At 43.5% G+C, this 17,042-nt stretch overlaps 1 protein-coding gene across 17 annotated transcripts in view; it reads right to left on the reverse strand.

Moving 5' to 3' along the window:
- Window positions 1–17,042, reverse strand: part of LOC138751792 (sickle tail protein homolog) — a 689,307-nt gene that overhangs the window by 95,732 nt on the left and 576,533 nt on the right. For 16 of the 17 annotated variants that reach the window (XM_069914590.1, XM_069914602.1, XM_069914587.1 and 13 more), the window contains one exon: window positions 3,895–4,712. In XM_069914590.1, the coding sequence (XP_069770691.1) occupies window positions 3,895–4,712 (818 nt within the window). Of the gene's footprint in view, window positions 1–3,894; window positions 4,713–10,202; window positions 10,412–17,042 lie in introns of those variants that run through there. The other variant, XM_069914600.1, reaches the window with a different exon arrangement.

Here is a 17,042-nt window from a genome sequence, read left to right on the forward strand (position 1 = left end):
TTCTAAATTGCAGAAAGGGTAGTTTTGAGGATATGAGAAAGGATCTAGTATGTGTGGATTAAGAGAAACGGTTGTCGGGCAAGGATGCGCGAGGTAAGTAGAGGACCTTCAAATGTGAAATTTTGAGAGTAGAGAGTTTGTATGTTTCTGTCAGGATCAAAGGCAAGGTTATAAGGCATAGGGAACCTTGGTTTTTGAGGGATATTGTAGACCTGGTTCAGAAGAAGAGAGAGGTGTATAGCAGGTATAGGCAACATGGAACAAATGAGGTACTTGAAGGGTATAAAAAAATGCAAGAAAAACCTCAACAAAGAAATCAGGAAGGCTAAAAGATGACATGAGGTTGGTTTAGCAGACAATGTGAAGGAAAATCCTAAAGGTTTCTACAGGTATATTAAGAGCACAAGGAGAAAATTTGTTCCCACGAAGATCAGAATGGTCAGCTTTGTATGGAGCCAAAAGAGATGAGCAAGATCTAAAACGTTTTTTTTTCATCCGTATCAACTCAGGAAACAGACACAGATTTGTGCTTAGTAGGGAAAACTAGCAGCAAGGTCATGGCACCTATACAGATTAAAGAAGAGGAAGTGCTTGCTGTCTTGGAAGCAAATAAAGGTGGATAAATCCCCAGAGCCTGACAAGATATTCCCTCAGATCTAGTGGGAGGCTAGTGTAGAAATTGCAGGGGTTCTATCAGAAATGTTTAAAATATCCTCAGCCATAGGTGTGATGCCAGAGGATTGGAGGGTAGCTCACATTGTTCCATTGTTTAAAAAAGGCTCCAAAAGAAACCTTGTAAATTACAGACTGGTGAGCCTGACATCAGTAGTAGGTAAATTATTGGAAGATGTTCTAAGAGATCAGATATACAATTATTTGGATACCCAGGGACTGATTATGGTTAGTCAACATAGCTTTGTGCGTGGTAGGTCATATTTCGCCAATCTTAGAGAGTTTTCGAGGAGGATACCAGGAAAGTTGATGAAGGAAAAGCGGTGGATGTTGTCGACATTAACTTTAGTCAAGCCTTTGACAATTAACCACATGGCAGGTTAGTCAGGAAGGTTCAGACGCTAGGTATTCATGGTGAAGAAGTGAACTGCATTTGACAATGGTTGGATAGGAGAAGCCAGAGAGTGGTAGTAGATGATAGCTTCTCAAACTGGAGGCCTGTGACTAGTGGAGTGCCTCAGGGATCGGAGCTGGGACCATTGTTGTTTGTCATCTATATCAATTATCTGGATAATAACGTGGTAAATTGAATCAGAAAGTTTGCAGATGTCACTAAGATTGGAGGTGTTGTGAACAGCGAATAAGGTTTTCAAAGTTTACAAAGGGAGCTGGACCAGCTGGAAAAATGGGTTACAAAATGGCAGATTGAATTTAATGCAGGCAAATGTGAGTTATTGCATTTTGGAAGGAAAAACTAAGAAAGGATGTACACGGTGAATGGTAGGGCACTGAGGAGTGCAGTAAAACAAAGGGATCTGGGAATACAGATATCTAATTCCCTGAAAGTGACATCACAGGTGAATAGAGTTGTAAAGAGAGTCCATGGCATATTGGCCTTCATAAATCAAAGTATTGAGTATAGGAGCTGGGATGTTATTGTAAAGTTGCATAAGATATTAGTGAGGCCAAATTTGGAGTATTGTGTGCAGTTTTATTCACCTAATGTAGGTGGTACACTACGGATGCTGAGGTCTCATGCAGTACACTATAGCAGAAGGTGGTTGAAGTTTTGGGCCTGATTTGCCATGATGTTGCCAGGATTAGCAGGTAAAAGCTAGCACCTGAAGAAGGGCTCAGCCCCAAAACATTGACCACTTTCTGCTTTCCATGTATGCTGTGTGACCTGCTGAACTTTTCCAGCACTTTTATGTACTGCTTAATAGAGAGGCCGGAAAGCATTCATATCGACTTCCCTGGCTTTCGTTAAACCCCTGCTTCCCCCGTCATCTCTCCATTCCCTGTCTCCTTTCGCACAGACATGATAAATTCTATCTAGCCCCTTATAACATGCAAGTAACACCTTTTGTTGGTCTGGATTCCTCCCCCATTTGAATTCTGAGACTTTCTGATATATCCTGCTTCTACCTTTTCTGATATTTCCTTGAAGAAGGGCCCAGGCCTGAAACATCAGCAATATATCTCTTATGTTTTTTACACAGCCACTGCATTCGAGGAAATTATTGCCATTTTCCCTGAGTGCATGTTGTGTAAAAAGGTCGGAATGGGAATGAGGGTGCCATTCCCGTTCCGTTATTTTACCTGCTAGACCCCTAGTAAATTTCCCAGAATGCCTGCAGTCTGAAGTTACCTGCAGCCATTCTGTGAACAACGGGCTAATGTATAGCGCGTATCAATGAAACTCGTTGCAAGTCCCGCCTCTTGAATTACCACACTTCCAGTATGCTGTCTAAACTCACGTAAGGAAATGGAGATTTTGAGTTTTGGTCGTTCATGTGTGAACATTCGTCAGACCAGTAAAATCATGCAAATTCGAACTAAGAAACATATTTGTCTCCTATTGATGCTGAAACGACCAGCTGAGTTCCTCGAGCATTTCTGTGTGTTTACTACAACAATATCGTCTGCAGCCCTATCGTGTTTCACTCTTCACTTCAGTTGTATATTTAATATTTTTAATTATTTGCCGTTAAAACTTGAAAGGAATAAAATTGACCCTTTTGGTTCTTTTAATACTGTCTTATCTCTTCCAGCTGTGATGGATTCTGGAAGTGAGATGGCAGCACACCAGTGGAAGAGGAAATTAAATAAGATCAGAACACTGATCTTTCTATCTCGCAGCCAAAGTTAGACAGTATTAAAAGCATCGGTAAAGCTGTTTCTGATCATCAACAAAGAAGCACAATCCAAAAGATTTGCAGCTCATAAAGTAGGTTAAGACAAATTGAAAATAGGAGGAATTTATTATTTTTTTTAAATCAGCTCCTTAATCAACTTTCCTCCATTAGCAAAGAGCGACCGCTCAGTGAACCAATGCACAATCACTCCCGGTCATACCCCAATCCTTCCAGGAATCTACTCCAGCAGAACTAATCAGGACATGATCACTAGAGTAGTTTTGAGTGCCTCCAGACTGAAACATCCAAGATAGGCCCAGATAGAATGCATCAAGCTGTGGAGATTCACTTGTCAACACGTTTCTCGTGCTGATGATCCACTGTGCTCTGTTTTAACAGATGTTTCACATAACTGCCAGGAGTGTCACCAGCAGAGGTCAGCGAACAGAATATTTTCCCTCTCTGAGTCATCTCATGTTCAAGAGGCGTCACAACAAAGAAGCCCACATGAAATCTCACAAGAAACTTGCTGCATTAAAATACACCAATCACTAATCTAGAACAACAAGAGTTTTACTTTTAAAATAATTATCCATCTAAACAATCTTTACTGCGCGCTTTGCCTTGGGGAAAGTTTCTTGGCACCAATGCATAACTTTTGGGAGATGTAAGGACAATGTGGCTGACTTAGCCACTGGTGAGAACACAGGGGAGGCATGCAAAGGAAAACTAAAATAACCAAATAACCACATCATCCAAAATAGAGGATTCTTAGTGTGCTCGAGCCTAGGCTCTACATGATATAAATCACACTCGGATCCGTGAGTTGGAACAAAGAGGTCAGCGGGAATGGGTGAATTTCAGGGCCCCCTCCAAACAACCCTGTGACATAGATTATTACTTCTTCATTGTCACTGTGTGCAAATCACAAAACATTGAGAGGTTTATCAGTTCTTAGCTGTCCTCAAAGACAATCCACTCACTTTATTTAATGATCAATAAACAAACTGCCACGTTCAGCTTAACAAAATGGCTACACTCTTCAGTTCTTCATCCCCACCTCCCATCACTTCTCGGTCACCCTCACCTGGTTTCTGGATCATTTGGTGTCGCTGTGGCCCCACTGTAACCTGCCATGTGCTTCTCAGCTGAAAATGCTGCCATGTCAGAAATAGGTGGCGAAGACGTAGCACTGTGCGACTTGATCGCGGCTGTTTCCATAAACATAGGTGGCCCAGAGTCTTTCCTGAGAGAGTTCCGGACAGAAGAGGACCGGTCAAGCTGGGTTGGATGAGCCATGTGAGCACTTGGTCCATGAAGATCTATCATGCGCATGTCACTGAGCTTCTGGGGAGAAGCCGGAGGTGTTTTGGAGTTAACTGGCGGAGTATAGCCATCAGAATATTTTCTGGGCTTTGTTCTGTACAAGGACTGCTCCATCATGTCACCTTGTCCACCAGTGCTTGGATATACATTTCCAGATCTCATTGAAGGCCGAAGGTACAGCATGTGGTCGGGTACATCCCCAGGAATTCCAGCACTGGATGAGGCTATGCTCATTCGTCCGTCATGATACATGTAGGGATCGGCATACAGACCTTCGTTTCTGAAGAGGGGAATGTTTTTACCACTCAGATCTTCATCTGGCTTGACATCTCTCCTCTCCAAGATGGCACTCGGACTAGGGGATATAGACCTTGATGGCGGCATACTGGACAGTTTGTCTCGAGGGACTGTGGCACTTCCTGGCATAAGTATGGTTCTTCCTCCATTATATAGGATCCTGGATGGTGAAGGTGGCATTGACTGAGTTATTGGTGGTGAATTTGGGGGCCCATGTGGAAGTGGACCATGGTGGCGGAAGGAAGGAGGAGCTTCTTTTGTGTACGCCATCTCTCTTTGCATCTGGGAAAACGAAAGGAAGATTACTTTAGGAGAATGCTTTCACTTAAGCCATCCTGACCTTGGACATAGTGCGGGCAGTTAATATGTGTTCAAATAAAACTATGCAGTGTACAAAAATAGGCTCACATTCCACTCTGTAATTCACACATTGGTGGGCAGCAGTCATGGGAGGTTTAAAACAGATGCTTAAACTCCGGCACTTCTGAATAGCATAATCTGGAGAGTTTAGAAAACATCCCTAAACAGATAGAGTAGACGGAGCCAAAAGGCAAGACCTACTTCCTACCATCTTGTAATCCTAATTGCTTATAGCACCCCAGAAGTCAATTAAGTATTGTAAGTGATTCATCAAAATCTGCCACTTCCATCACAGTCCAGCTCCACAGTACTGGTGGACTCCAGCAGACACACTTTTATCACATGCTCACCAGGTCACCCATCCATACATTCTCACAACATTGGTTTTGCTGGACCCCATGGCCTCTCCTAATTTTGATGGTACCTCGTACAATCTGTGCTTCACCTCAACCCCACACAATACCATGTTGCACACCCAGAATTTTAGGACAAACAGTGGCCCAAATACAGGCACTGGGTAATTACAGTGTACATTTCCCTCCAATCTGAAAAAAATCACCTTTCACTGCTCTGTTTCCTGTTACTTGGCTAATCTTCTACCCACAGACACTTCTATTCCATGGGCCTCAATTTTGATGAAAAGCCTGTTATATGACACCTGCAAGTCCATAGAAACAGTACTAACTACATCAGTGGTTCTCAACCTTTTTCTTTCCACTCACATCCCACTTTAAGTATTCCCTATGCCATAGGTGATCAGTCAGGGATTGCTTAAGGTGGGATGTGGGTGGAAAGAAAAGGTTTAAAAACCATTGTTTTAATCGTACCTAATTGGCTCGTTGCGTGCACAGTTTCATAACTCCAAAGGAAATGGGCCAATGGATGTTGTGGTAAAGTTGTATGAGACATTTTCTCAAGCAAAATATTTCAGTACCAATTGGGTCTAGAGCAGTGATTCCCATCCTTCCCTTCCCATTCACATACCACCTTAAGCAATCCCTTACTAATCACAGAGCACCAATGGCATAGGGATTACTTAACGTGGTATGTGAGTGGAAAGAAAAAGGTTGAGAAACACTGAACTATATATCTTTCATTGATGAAGTAACAGGGACAAAAATGTTCCCATCAAATAACTTATTTGCTTTTGTACATCAACTACCTTCATGATATGGGCAACGGCTACAATTTTACCGTAAATAAGTTTCATTTTTGAGTGACACAAGAACCCGCAAATAATGTTACAGAATGTGCAGTTATAGCTGACAGGTCTGAACACTAACGCTTTTGGCGACTTATCAAATTCTCCAACTGAATTCAAGTTTCTTTCATGACATATCACCAATATCAGTAAGTAAGATGAACCAATGAGATAAAACAAATAAAACTTTTCAACATTTACTTCACCCACTGATCCTTAAAATAAACTTGCCAAAGTGGACTCAAAATTTCAGTTTATAAAATGTATATTAAATATGCATAATATAGTTTACATAAATTTACCACTGAATTGCCTTGCACATCAGAGTAAATTCACTCCCATTATAACCATGAGCAAAAAGCCCTCTCCTCAACTATTTTTGCTTGCAATTAATATTTCAGTGCAACTGTTTTTTTTAAAACCAACCCTAAACCTTCTGAGGATATGCCAATCTCTACATGCCCCGTAAAAGTGATGATGAATTTTGCCTTTAAACCATTACTTCCATAATGGCTTGAGACAGGGTTGGGGTTAGGAAAGAGAAAACTATGTTGGTGGTTACTCCAAGTGCACTTTTAAGATCATACAGAAAAATTACAAATTGTTATTGCCTAAAAAAGGGCATATTCCACAATTTGAATGTTGAGTGAATTTTTATGTGCTAGTATTGACCAAATAAAACAGGACAGCACAATTCACAACCTTTATGTTGTACTTGATTATAGGAGCCCATGGGATTACGAGAAAAGACAGAGGATTGACTGACTGACAGAAGGCAGAGTGGGAATAAAGGGCCCTTTTCTGGCTGGCTGATGTTGACTAGTGGTGCTCCACAGGGGCCAATTACTTTTCATCCTGTATGTAAATAATTTATATGATGGAGTTAATGGCTTTGTGGCCAAGTTTGTGAATTATACAAAGGTAGGTAGAAGGCAGGGTGGTGTTGAGGATGCAGGGAATCTGCAGAGGGGCTTGGGACAGGTTGGCAAAGAAGTGGCAGACGAAATATATTGTTGGGAAATGTGTAGTCATGCATTTTGGGGGAAGGAACAAAGAAGTACACTATTTTCTAAGTGGGGAGAAAATTCAGAAACCAGGCCCAAATGGACCTGGGAGACCTCGTGCAAGAATCCCTAAAGGTTAACTTTCTGGTTGAGTCAGTAGTAAGGAAGCCAAATGCAAGAAGACCAGAATATAAAAGCAATGATGCAATGCTGAGACTTTAGTAAGGCAGTGGTCCATCCACATTTGGAATATTGTGAGCAATTTTAGGCCCCATATCTCAAGAAGGATGAGCTGGGATTGGAGAGTGTCCAGAGGACATGATCTCAAGGTTGAGAGAGTTAATGTATGAGGAGCATTAGATGGTTCTGTGCCTGTACCTGCTGGGGTTTGGAAGGACTGAGAGGGGCTCTCATTGAAATGCGCCAAATATTGAAAGAGCTGAATGGAATGGATGTGGAGAAAATGTTTTCAGTGGTGAGAGAGAGTCCAGGAAAAGAGGGAACAGCCTCAGAATAAAAGGACATCCCTTTAGAACAAAGATGAGGAGAAATTTATTTTCCAGAGGATGGTGAATCTATGGAATTCATTGCCACAGACAGCTGTGGAAGCTGTCATTGGGGATATTTAAAGCAGAGATTGATAGGTTCTCTGTGAGTAAGAGCATCAAATGTTGTGAGGAGGCAGGAGAATGGGATTGAAAAGAAAAATGAATCAGGCATGATTTGAATGATAAAGCAGACCTGATGGGATAAATAGCTAAATTGTACTCCTCAGACTTAGAGAGCCGGGCAAGGAACCATACAGCCCACTATGTCCACGCTGCCCATTAGTAACTATCCCTATTCATTCCATTTCCTAAACTTGGTCCAATTCACAGTTCGATACATCTGCAATGTGGTGGGATTACTTGCCTTCACCACCCTGTCAGGCAGTGCATTCTAAATTCAAACAAAGCACTGGTGTAAAATTTCTTACTCAGATTGCCGCTAAACCTCTTATCTTAAACCAATAACCTCTAGTATTAGACACCGCAATTATTGGGAGTGGTTTCTTATTTTAAAAACTGTTTTTCCCCTCGTAATTTTGTGAACCTCAATTCAGATCTCCCTCAGCGCTCCAATGACATTAACATAGATTTCTCCAATTTCTGTTAACCACCCCCCCCCCCACCAATGTCTCCTATCCTGCAGCTCTGTCCCTTTCTCTTCTCTTTTCCCTTCCCAAACATCAAAAATGGTAGGCCACTGAGGAGTGCAATAGAACAGAGGGATCTGGAAATACAGATATATAATTCCCTGAAAGCGGTGGCACAGGTACATGGGGTCATAAAGAGAACTTTGGATACAATGGTCATAAATCAAATATTGAGTATAGGAGTTGGGATGTTATGGTAAAGTGGTATAAGACATTTGTGAAGTCAAATTTTGAGTGTTGTGTACAGTTTTGGTCACCCACCTGCAACAGAGATATCAATAAAATTGAAAGAGTGCAGAGAAAATTTACTGGGATGTTGCCGGGAAAGGTTAAAAAGGTTAGGAATTTATTCCCTGGAGTGTAGAAGAAAGTTGGGAGATTTGATAGAGGTAAAAAAAAAATTGCAGGTAGGCTTTTTTCATTGAGGTTAGGTAAGAAGACCGCAGAGCCCACCTCACTGACAAAAGACAAAGGAGGAAAAACCCAACACCCAACCCCAACCAACAAATTTTCCCCTGCAACCGCTGCAACCGTGTCTGCCTGACCCGCATCGGACTTGTCAGCCACAAACGAGCCTGCAGCTGACGTGGACATTTACCCCTCCATAAATCTTCGTCCACGAAGCCAAGCCAAAGAAGAAGAAAAGAAGAAACCAAAGGACATGGTTTAAGAGTGCTTTGCCTTGAGTCATGGGAGAAGTTTAGGGGGAAATTTCTTCACACAGAGAGGAGTGAGAGTATACAACGATTTGACAGCTGAAGTGGTGAATGCAGGCTCAATTTTAACATTTAAGAAGAATTCGGACAGGTACATGGATGGGGGGGGGGGTATGGACTTCTTGCAGGTCAGTGGGACAGTTCAATATAGACGAGAAGGGCCAAAGGGCTTAGTTTCTGTAAAGTTATGTTCTATGCTTCTCAATTAGATGAATCCACCCCGACTTCAGCTTCTGTAGCCCTCCATCCTAACTGCAGCACACACACACTTTGCCAGCCTCCTTAATACTAAAGTTGAGGTACAGGGTATTCCTCTTTACTGTGCACATTCCATATTCTCACCAAGACAAGGCCACCCATCACTTCCTCCCCTTTGTGATCTACAATAACTCCGAGTCAAGCAATAACTCAATTTTAAAGCTCTGAATTTTGTTTCAACAGCTTCACTTCATTCTGCTTCTATAATTTCTCCACCACAAAATTCCTTTAATTTAACCCTTTCTTCCACTGTTTCCTTCCAAACAGCTCTGACATTTGTCATTATGTCTTCAGCTAGCAAGGGCCAAACTTATGAAATTTCCTTCCTTAATGTGTCCATTCCTCTTAAAACTGCTCCTTCAAAGTAACTCTTATTGGTTTTTTGATCCTGCCTTTAAGTGGTCAAGTCTTTTGGCCACACTCCTGTAAAACACTGAGAGATCTGGTAATATTTTAAACCTGTTGTTGCCCATCTTTGTTTAGTCAAAACAATTAAATAAAAGCCAACGCCATTTTTGACGAGAAGTTCCACATCAAAACTATTCATACCACTTTTCTTAAAGCATCTCACTAACCAATGCAGACACACAAAAGGAAATAATTGAAGCCTCTGTTTCTAGTTGTTTACATTAGGATTCAAAAACAATGATTTGCGCAAAGATTTAATTAAAGAGCAGCAAACCACAAGGTCTTCAGAGAGCAGAAGGAAAATATATGATTATATGAGGACTTAAAATACAGCAAATATTTTCACCTCTCAATTTGAAAAATTAACACATGCACAAATATTTGAAAGGGACTGATTATTTGTTTGCTGCTGAACTATTTTTGCGCATGGACCATATTTAATGTTAATTGCTCTTCCGACCAACATTACTAAATAAAAGACCGAAAAGGTCCAGGCTACATTTCAGATGCATGGCTTAGTTGCCTAATATGTACTTGCAAAACATGTTAAACAACGCTGATGAAACTTTCTCCTTACATGATCACACAAGTTATTTTAATTGGTATCGACATTTGGGAAAACTCTCTTACCTGCTCCATTAATCAGTCTCAATAAAGCATGAAGCTCATGTGCACAGAAGCAAAAACAATCCAGGGGCATGGCTGTTCTGCCACGATTGCCTGTCACCACGCTGGAGCTTGCTTTTGTACTGAGATTTCAGTGACTGCCAATGTTTCAGTAGGAGGGTCAGCACCAAACTGGAATGAAGTACCTCCCACAAAGAAAACATCATTTGAAAGTTGAGTGCATCACCGGGTGAAAGTTACCTGACAGCAGTTGGTCGTATCTTTCAGCTAGTGATTATGGAGCATCATTAGCTGCCCCAGCAACAATATATCTTTTGACTCAGTACTAAATGGATAAAAATTGCATTCAAATTGTTGTGCTCTGTACACAGAACTGGCTGATGCCAGTGAAAGCAGGTATATGTGATAGAGACCATTAGTGGACAACAGGAAGATGTTGCTGTTACTGGGTTAACTCGTTGAATCTGGAAGAAACACACCTGCACTCACGTTTTCCCCCCACTGCCCCATCGCCTGTCCCATGAGCAGCAGAAGGCAGGCATTTCCCTCAAGGAGTTGGCCCGTCTCATATTCTTGCTCCTCCTGAGTTCCTCCAAATGCAGGCAAATAGGACTAACTTGGTCGTCATGGGCAAGTTGGGTCGATGGCCTTTTCTCTGTGCAGTAGAACTCCAGGACTTTTTTGACTAATATCGACCACTTTGAAATGCAAGTAGGGATCCATAATCACATCACCAATGAGTGCATATCTGCTGTTACAATGCCAGAAACACAAGTTCAAATTTGGCGTTGTCTGTAAAGAGTTTGTACATTCTCCTTATGTCTGTGTGGGTTTCACATCGTCAAGTTTATTGTCATCTGATTGAACAAGTGCAACTCGACAAAACAGCATTCTCCAGTCCTTGGTGCAAAACATGCAGACACACAAGCAGGCCTAACTCATTTACAAACAATACATATGCAGGACAAGTAATTAATCCATAAAAATAAATAATTAAGTATCATTTTATGCATATAGGAGTCTCAGATGGTTCCTCCCACCTTCAAAAAATTATGGAGGTTGCAGCTTAATTTGGTGGGCACAGGATTATGGGCCAGAAGGGTCTGTACATCTAAATTAAAATTAATTCAAAAAATCAAAATATATTTGATGCCCAACTTCTATGTGTATTCCGGTTTTGTCATTGCAAGGCACTTTTTAACTACCATAATGCTCGATACTTTTGCCACTTGGTTTCATCCCTCAGCACACAATAGAACAATGGTTCACAGCATGATGTAGGCTGGCAACCTTCAAATTAAAGGATGTGCAATGCAAAAAGTTCACAAAAAATCCAGTCTCGGTAAAATTCCTTGAAAAGTTGGGCCTCCATTCAGAGGAAAAGGTTGAAGTTATCTGGTGCTGTGTTGTGGGTGTTTGAAAAATAATCAAAACATGGAGGATGAGTCACAGTGAAACCCTCTCCCTCAAATTGAAATTGTTTGACAACAATACAGAAAAAGAGAGAAAGATAAAAATAAAAAATAGAAATAGAGAAAGAGAGGTAGATAGACAAGGTTCATGTAGGGTACTTCAGAAAGTCTGGTAACCACAGTGAAACTGTTTTGAAGTAAAAGCTGTCGTCAATGAAGCAATGAACATGTTCCTAGGAAGATAACATGAATCTGCGAATGGTGTAGTTTTCTTGGCAGATTTCATTTCTCTTCACTTCAGGTTGCTTGCTTTGACCAAGTCCACAGGCTGTGGTCTTGCTTTGACCAAGTCCACAGGCTGTGGTCTTGCTTTGACCAAATCCACAGGCTGTGGTCTTGCTTTGACCAAGTCCACAGGCTGTGGTCTATCTTTGACCAAGTCCACAGGCTGTGGTCTTGCTTTGACCAAATCCACAGGCTGTGGTCTTGCTTTGACCAAGTCCACAGGCTGTGGTCTTGCTTTGACCAAATCCACAGGCTGTGGTCTTGCTTTGACCAAGTCCACAGGCTGTGGTCTTGCTTTGACCAAATCCACAGGCTGTGGTCTTGCTTTGACCAAATCCACAGGCTGTGGTCTTGCTTTGACCAAGTCCACACACATTGGTTTTGTTGTGACCAAGCTCACAATCAGTGCTCTTGCTGTGACAAAATCCACACACATTGGTCTTCCTTTAACCAAGCTTGCAGTCAGTGGTCTTGCTGTGACCGAGCTCACAGTTATTGATCTTGCTTTGACCAAGCTCACACATACTGGTCTTGTTGTGACTAAGCCACAGTCAGTGGTCTTGCTTTGACCAAGCCCAGATACAGTGGCCTTGCTGTGACAAAGCCGACACATATTGATCTTGCTGTGACCAAGCCCAGACACAGTGGCCTTACTGTGACCAAGCCTACACATACTGGTCTTGCTGTGACCAAACCCACAGTCAGTGGTCTTGCTTTGACCAAGCCCACACACAGTAGCCTTGCTGTGACCAAGCCCTCACACAGTGGTCTTGCTGTGACCAAGCCCACACACAGTGATTTTGCTGTGACCAAACCCACACACAGTGGTCTCGATGTGACCAAGCCCTCATACAGTGGTCTTGCTGTGACCAAGCCCTCACACAGTGGTCTTGCTTTGACCAATCCCACACACAGTGGTGTTGCTGTGACCAAGCCCGCACACAGTGGTCTTGTTCCGTTAGCATCAGGGCCCATAATGTTTACTAGACTTTCTGTTTTTTTTTAAACTGGAGATTATTGGCAAGAAAATATATACAAAAGCTCAAAGGTAATTCAAGTAATTACATTTATTAAAAAGTTGGTTCTTTTAACCCAGATTTACAAATTCTTAAAATGATTGATGAGAGATCTAAAAGGAACATTTTAAAGTGACATGAGGAAACTGGTGAAGGCAAGTTGCTCTGGGATTATTTGAGTAGACTGAGAACATCTGTGGCTGAGCTATGTGCCTACGAAGTGGCTTCAAATATCGGACAATAACAAAGGCCTCATATCTTTCTTGCGGTTTAAGGTGGAGAGCAAAAAGTGAAGAAAAATGACAGTTTTAAAATAGGAGTACATTTTTGGACATTCTTTCTTTATTCCAACATCATCATACCCGTCCCCCACCCTTCCGAGATTCCAGTTAGGATTACTGGGTCAAAGCATTAGGCCATTGGTCAGGGAGACTGGGGGAAACTGCAGTATGAGACTTTCCTGCTTGCAACCACAGCTATCCCATGACATCTATTAAAAAAAGCTCCAGTTATGTATCCTCGGGAAGCTCCAGAATTAGGTACGCTGAATCATGAAGTGAAAGCTGATGTTGGGTGTGTTTCTTTATCCACTGCCCATTTCCAGGTGGCTAAGCAGAGGGGAATGTTTCCTGTCATACGTAAAAGTACATTGTACTTACACACCAAAATCCTTCCTGCAGCTACATAGGTAGGTAAAGTACACTAACAAACAATAAGCACAAGTTAACGCACAAGACAGAAAAAGATAATAAACATAAAAGTATAGATAAATACTCACATTTGCAGTTAGTACAACACAAAATGTTAAGTTACAACAGTGCAGACAAGTTCTTAGGCTGGTCCTGGAGAAAGCCTCCTGTTTAGGGTGGTACAGGGACTTTCAAAATCTTGATAGCTGTTGGAAATAAACCATTCAGAGGTGCTGAACTATAGGCCTCTGTACCTCGTGCCTGGTGAGAAAGCGAGTGAGCATGGTGAAGGGGATCCTTAATGACGATGGCTACTTTTTTCAATGGATGGGAGATCAGCACCTGTGTTTGACTTAGTGAAACGCGAAAGCCTGCAGAAGCTGTGATTGTAGTAAAGACACACCAAAATGCTGGAGAAACTCAGAAGGTCTTTTCAGCATCCATAAAAAACAAGGATATGTGGCTGACATTTCAAGCCTGAGCCCTTCAAGGAATAAGTAGAATGAGCCAGAAGTTGGGTTTTCTCACTTCTGACCCTTCTGCACTAAATCCACTAAACATTCAACTTCTCTCGTTTGGTAACTCGAGTGACTAGGAATGCAGAAGGCAACAGAAAATGACGTCCAGTGCAGGCACCATTGTAGACATCTGTATAAGACAATGCCTCAAGAAGGCAGCCTGCATCGTAAAGGACCCCTTGTAGTGCTATCGATCAATCACATTAGACAGAGTTGTGCCTCCGAGGTTAGTAGGACTGTGAGGTTGCTCGGTCTGGGGTTGGGGCACGGTGTCAGGTGCAATTAGTGGGGCCAGTTGACCAGGGTTACCATGAGGGCATGTTGATTGGTTGGTTGAGGAGTTCCATGCACGAGCCAGGTCTCGGATGGAAACCGTTCCCTGCTGCCTATCCTGGTCCTCCACGTAAACATATTTGGGGTTCACATGGAGGAGATTGACCTTCTCGACCAGAGGGTCAGTCTTGTGGCATCTGATATGCCTCTGGAGCAGTACGGCTCCAGGGGTCGTCAGCTAGGATGGCAGTGTGGCACCCAATGCCGACTTCCTGGGGAAGGAAAAGAGCTTTTCATGCAGTGTCACATTAGCAGCGGAACAGAAGAGGGATCTCATGGCATGCGGCACCTCAGGGAGGACAACTTGCTGCTGGGAGATGGGTAGGCCTTTCGACCTGAGGGCTAGGAGGACTGCCTTCCAGATGGTGGCGTTCTCCCTTTCTATCTAGCCGTTCCCCTGGGGGTTATAGCCCATGGTCCTGCTCGTGGCTATGCCCTTGGCCAGCAGGTACTAGCGCAGCTCCTCCCTCAGAAACGAGGATCCCCATTAGCTATGGATATAGCCGAGGTATCCAAAAGGAGTGAATAAGATATGCAGTGCCTTTATGAATGTGGCTGTAGTCATATCCGGACAGGGGATGGCAAAAGGGAAGCGGGAGTATTCATCAATGATATTCAGGAAGTATATGTTCCTGTTGGTGGACGGAAGAGGGCCCTTGAAATCTATGCTCAACTGCTCGAAGGGGCAGATGGCTTTGATAATGTGGGTTTTGTCTAGCTCCCCAATATCTTCAACCGAGTAGGGGAGATTGTGGGCTCTAATAAAGTGGTAGAGCCTGGTGACCCTGGGATGGCAGAAGTTGTTGTGAAGGACTTGGAGGAGGTCCAACTGCACGTTGGCACATGTGCCATGGGGCAGAGCATCGGGAGGCTCGTTGAGCTTCCAGGGCCGGTACAAGATCTTGAAGTTGTAGGTGGATAGCTCAATTCTCCACCTCTTGCCGTTCTTAATTTTTCCCCACTGTTTGTTATTGAACATAAAAGTGACTGCATGTTGGTCAGTCAGCAGGGTGAATAGTTTTCCAGCCAGGTAGTGCCTCCAGTGGTACTCAGCTTCCACTATGGCCTAGGCTTCCTTTTCGATGGCTGAATGCTAAAGTTAGGGGCTCTAGAAAGTTCGGGAAAAGAAAGCCACTGATCTGCCCACCTGCTTGATCGTGGCAGCCAGGGCAAAGTCAAACTCTCCACCTGAAATGGGAAGCATTCATCCACAGCACGCATTGCTGCCTTGGTGATGGGGAAAGGTAGTAGATTTCACCAGAGGGTGGGCTTTGTCCGCATAACTTGGGACCCACTGGGCGCAATACGAAAAGAACCTCAAGCACCTTTTCAGGGCCTTGAGGGTATGGGGCAATGGGAATTCCAACATGCAGTCAGGGTCAGACCCATTCTCCACCATGCAACCCAGCATGGCCAGCCATGAAGTACCGAACACGCAATTCTTTTGGTTATATGTTAGGTTGAGGCTCTTTGTGGCCTGGAGAAATTTCTGCAGGTTAGAGTCATGATCCTGCTGGTCTTGGCCGCAGATGGTCACATTGTCTAGGTGAGGAAGAGTGGCCTTGAGTCCATAGTCATCCACTATTCGGTCCATCTCCATCTGGAAGACAGAGACCCCATTAGTGACCCTGAAAGGGACTCGGAGGAAGTGGTAGAGGTGGCCGTCCACTTCGAAGGCAATGTATGGGGTGTCCTCCAGACAGATTGGGAGTTCGTGGTGGGCCAACTTGAGGTCAATGTTTGAGAAGACCCGGAACTGGGCGATCTTGTTCACCATGTCAGCGATGCGGGAGTGGGTAGGCATCCAGCTAGGTAGATCGGTTTATGGTTTGGGTGTAGCCTGGCTCCACCTTTAACAACCACCACCTGTGCCCTCCAGGGGCTGGTACTGGGTTCTATGATCCCCTCTGCCAGAAGTTGTTTGACTTCTGCTTCGATGAAGGCTTTGTATCACTATTGGCGATGATCTGCTTGCAGTCGGGGGTAAGGTTCTTGAACAAGGGTGGTGGTGGTTCCGAAGGTTAGGGAGACCACAGGTCATGTTCAGAGAGGGGGTCAAGAGGTTTAAGAATTTGCAGTTGCGGATCATGACAGGCGGGTGTGGGCTGTCAAACTGCATTTGGACACTCTTTAGCTGGCTCTGTGTGCAGAGCTGTGGCAAGATAAGGAGCTTAAAGTTCTCATACTCCATGCCCCGCACAGTCAGCGTCACGGTGCAACAGCCGTGGATCTCAGCATAATGGGATTAGGAGGCCAGGAAGACTTTATATTTTGCCAGGGTTACCACGAGGGAGTAGCACTGTACTGTGCCTGTGTGAATGAAGCTCTCCGTATTGAATAAGCAGTTTGTGACGTGACCATTTACTTACTCGATGTTCATCATGGCCCTGGCCAGTTGATGTGGGCTGTCCTGATCCAGGGCAATTGAGGCCAGCATCTGGTCGTTGTCTGAGTCGCTGCTATAGAGTTGGTTTGGGGGGCACCCACCAAGATGGCTGCCCCTATGCCGCGCACACAGTGCTGCTCCTTGCCGCCGGAAGTGGTGTTGATCTGGATTGGCACTCCCATGGCCCTGCCGAACCATTTCCTA

This window comes from Narcine bancroftii, chromosome 1 (assembly GCF_036971445.1).
Source record: "Narcine bancroftii isolate sNarBan1 chromosome 1, sNarBan1.hap1, whole genome shotgun sequence".
NCBI classification, from domain to species: Eukaryota; Metazoa; Chordata; class Chondrichthyes; order Torpediniformes; family Narcinidae; genus Narcine; species Narcine bancroftii.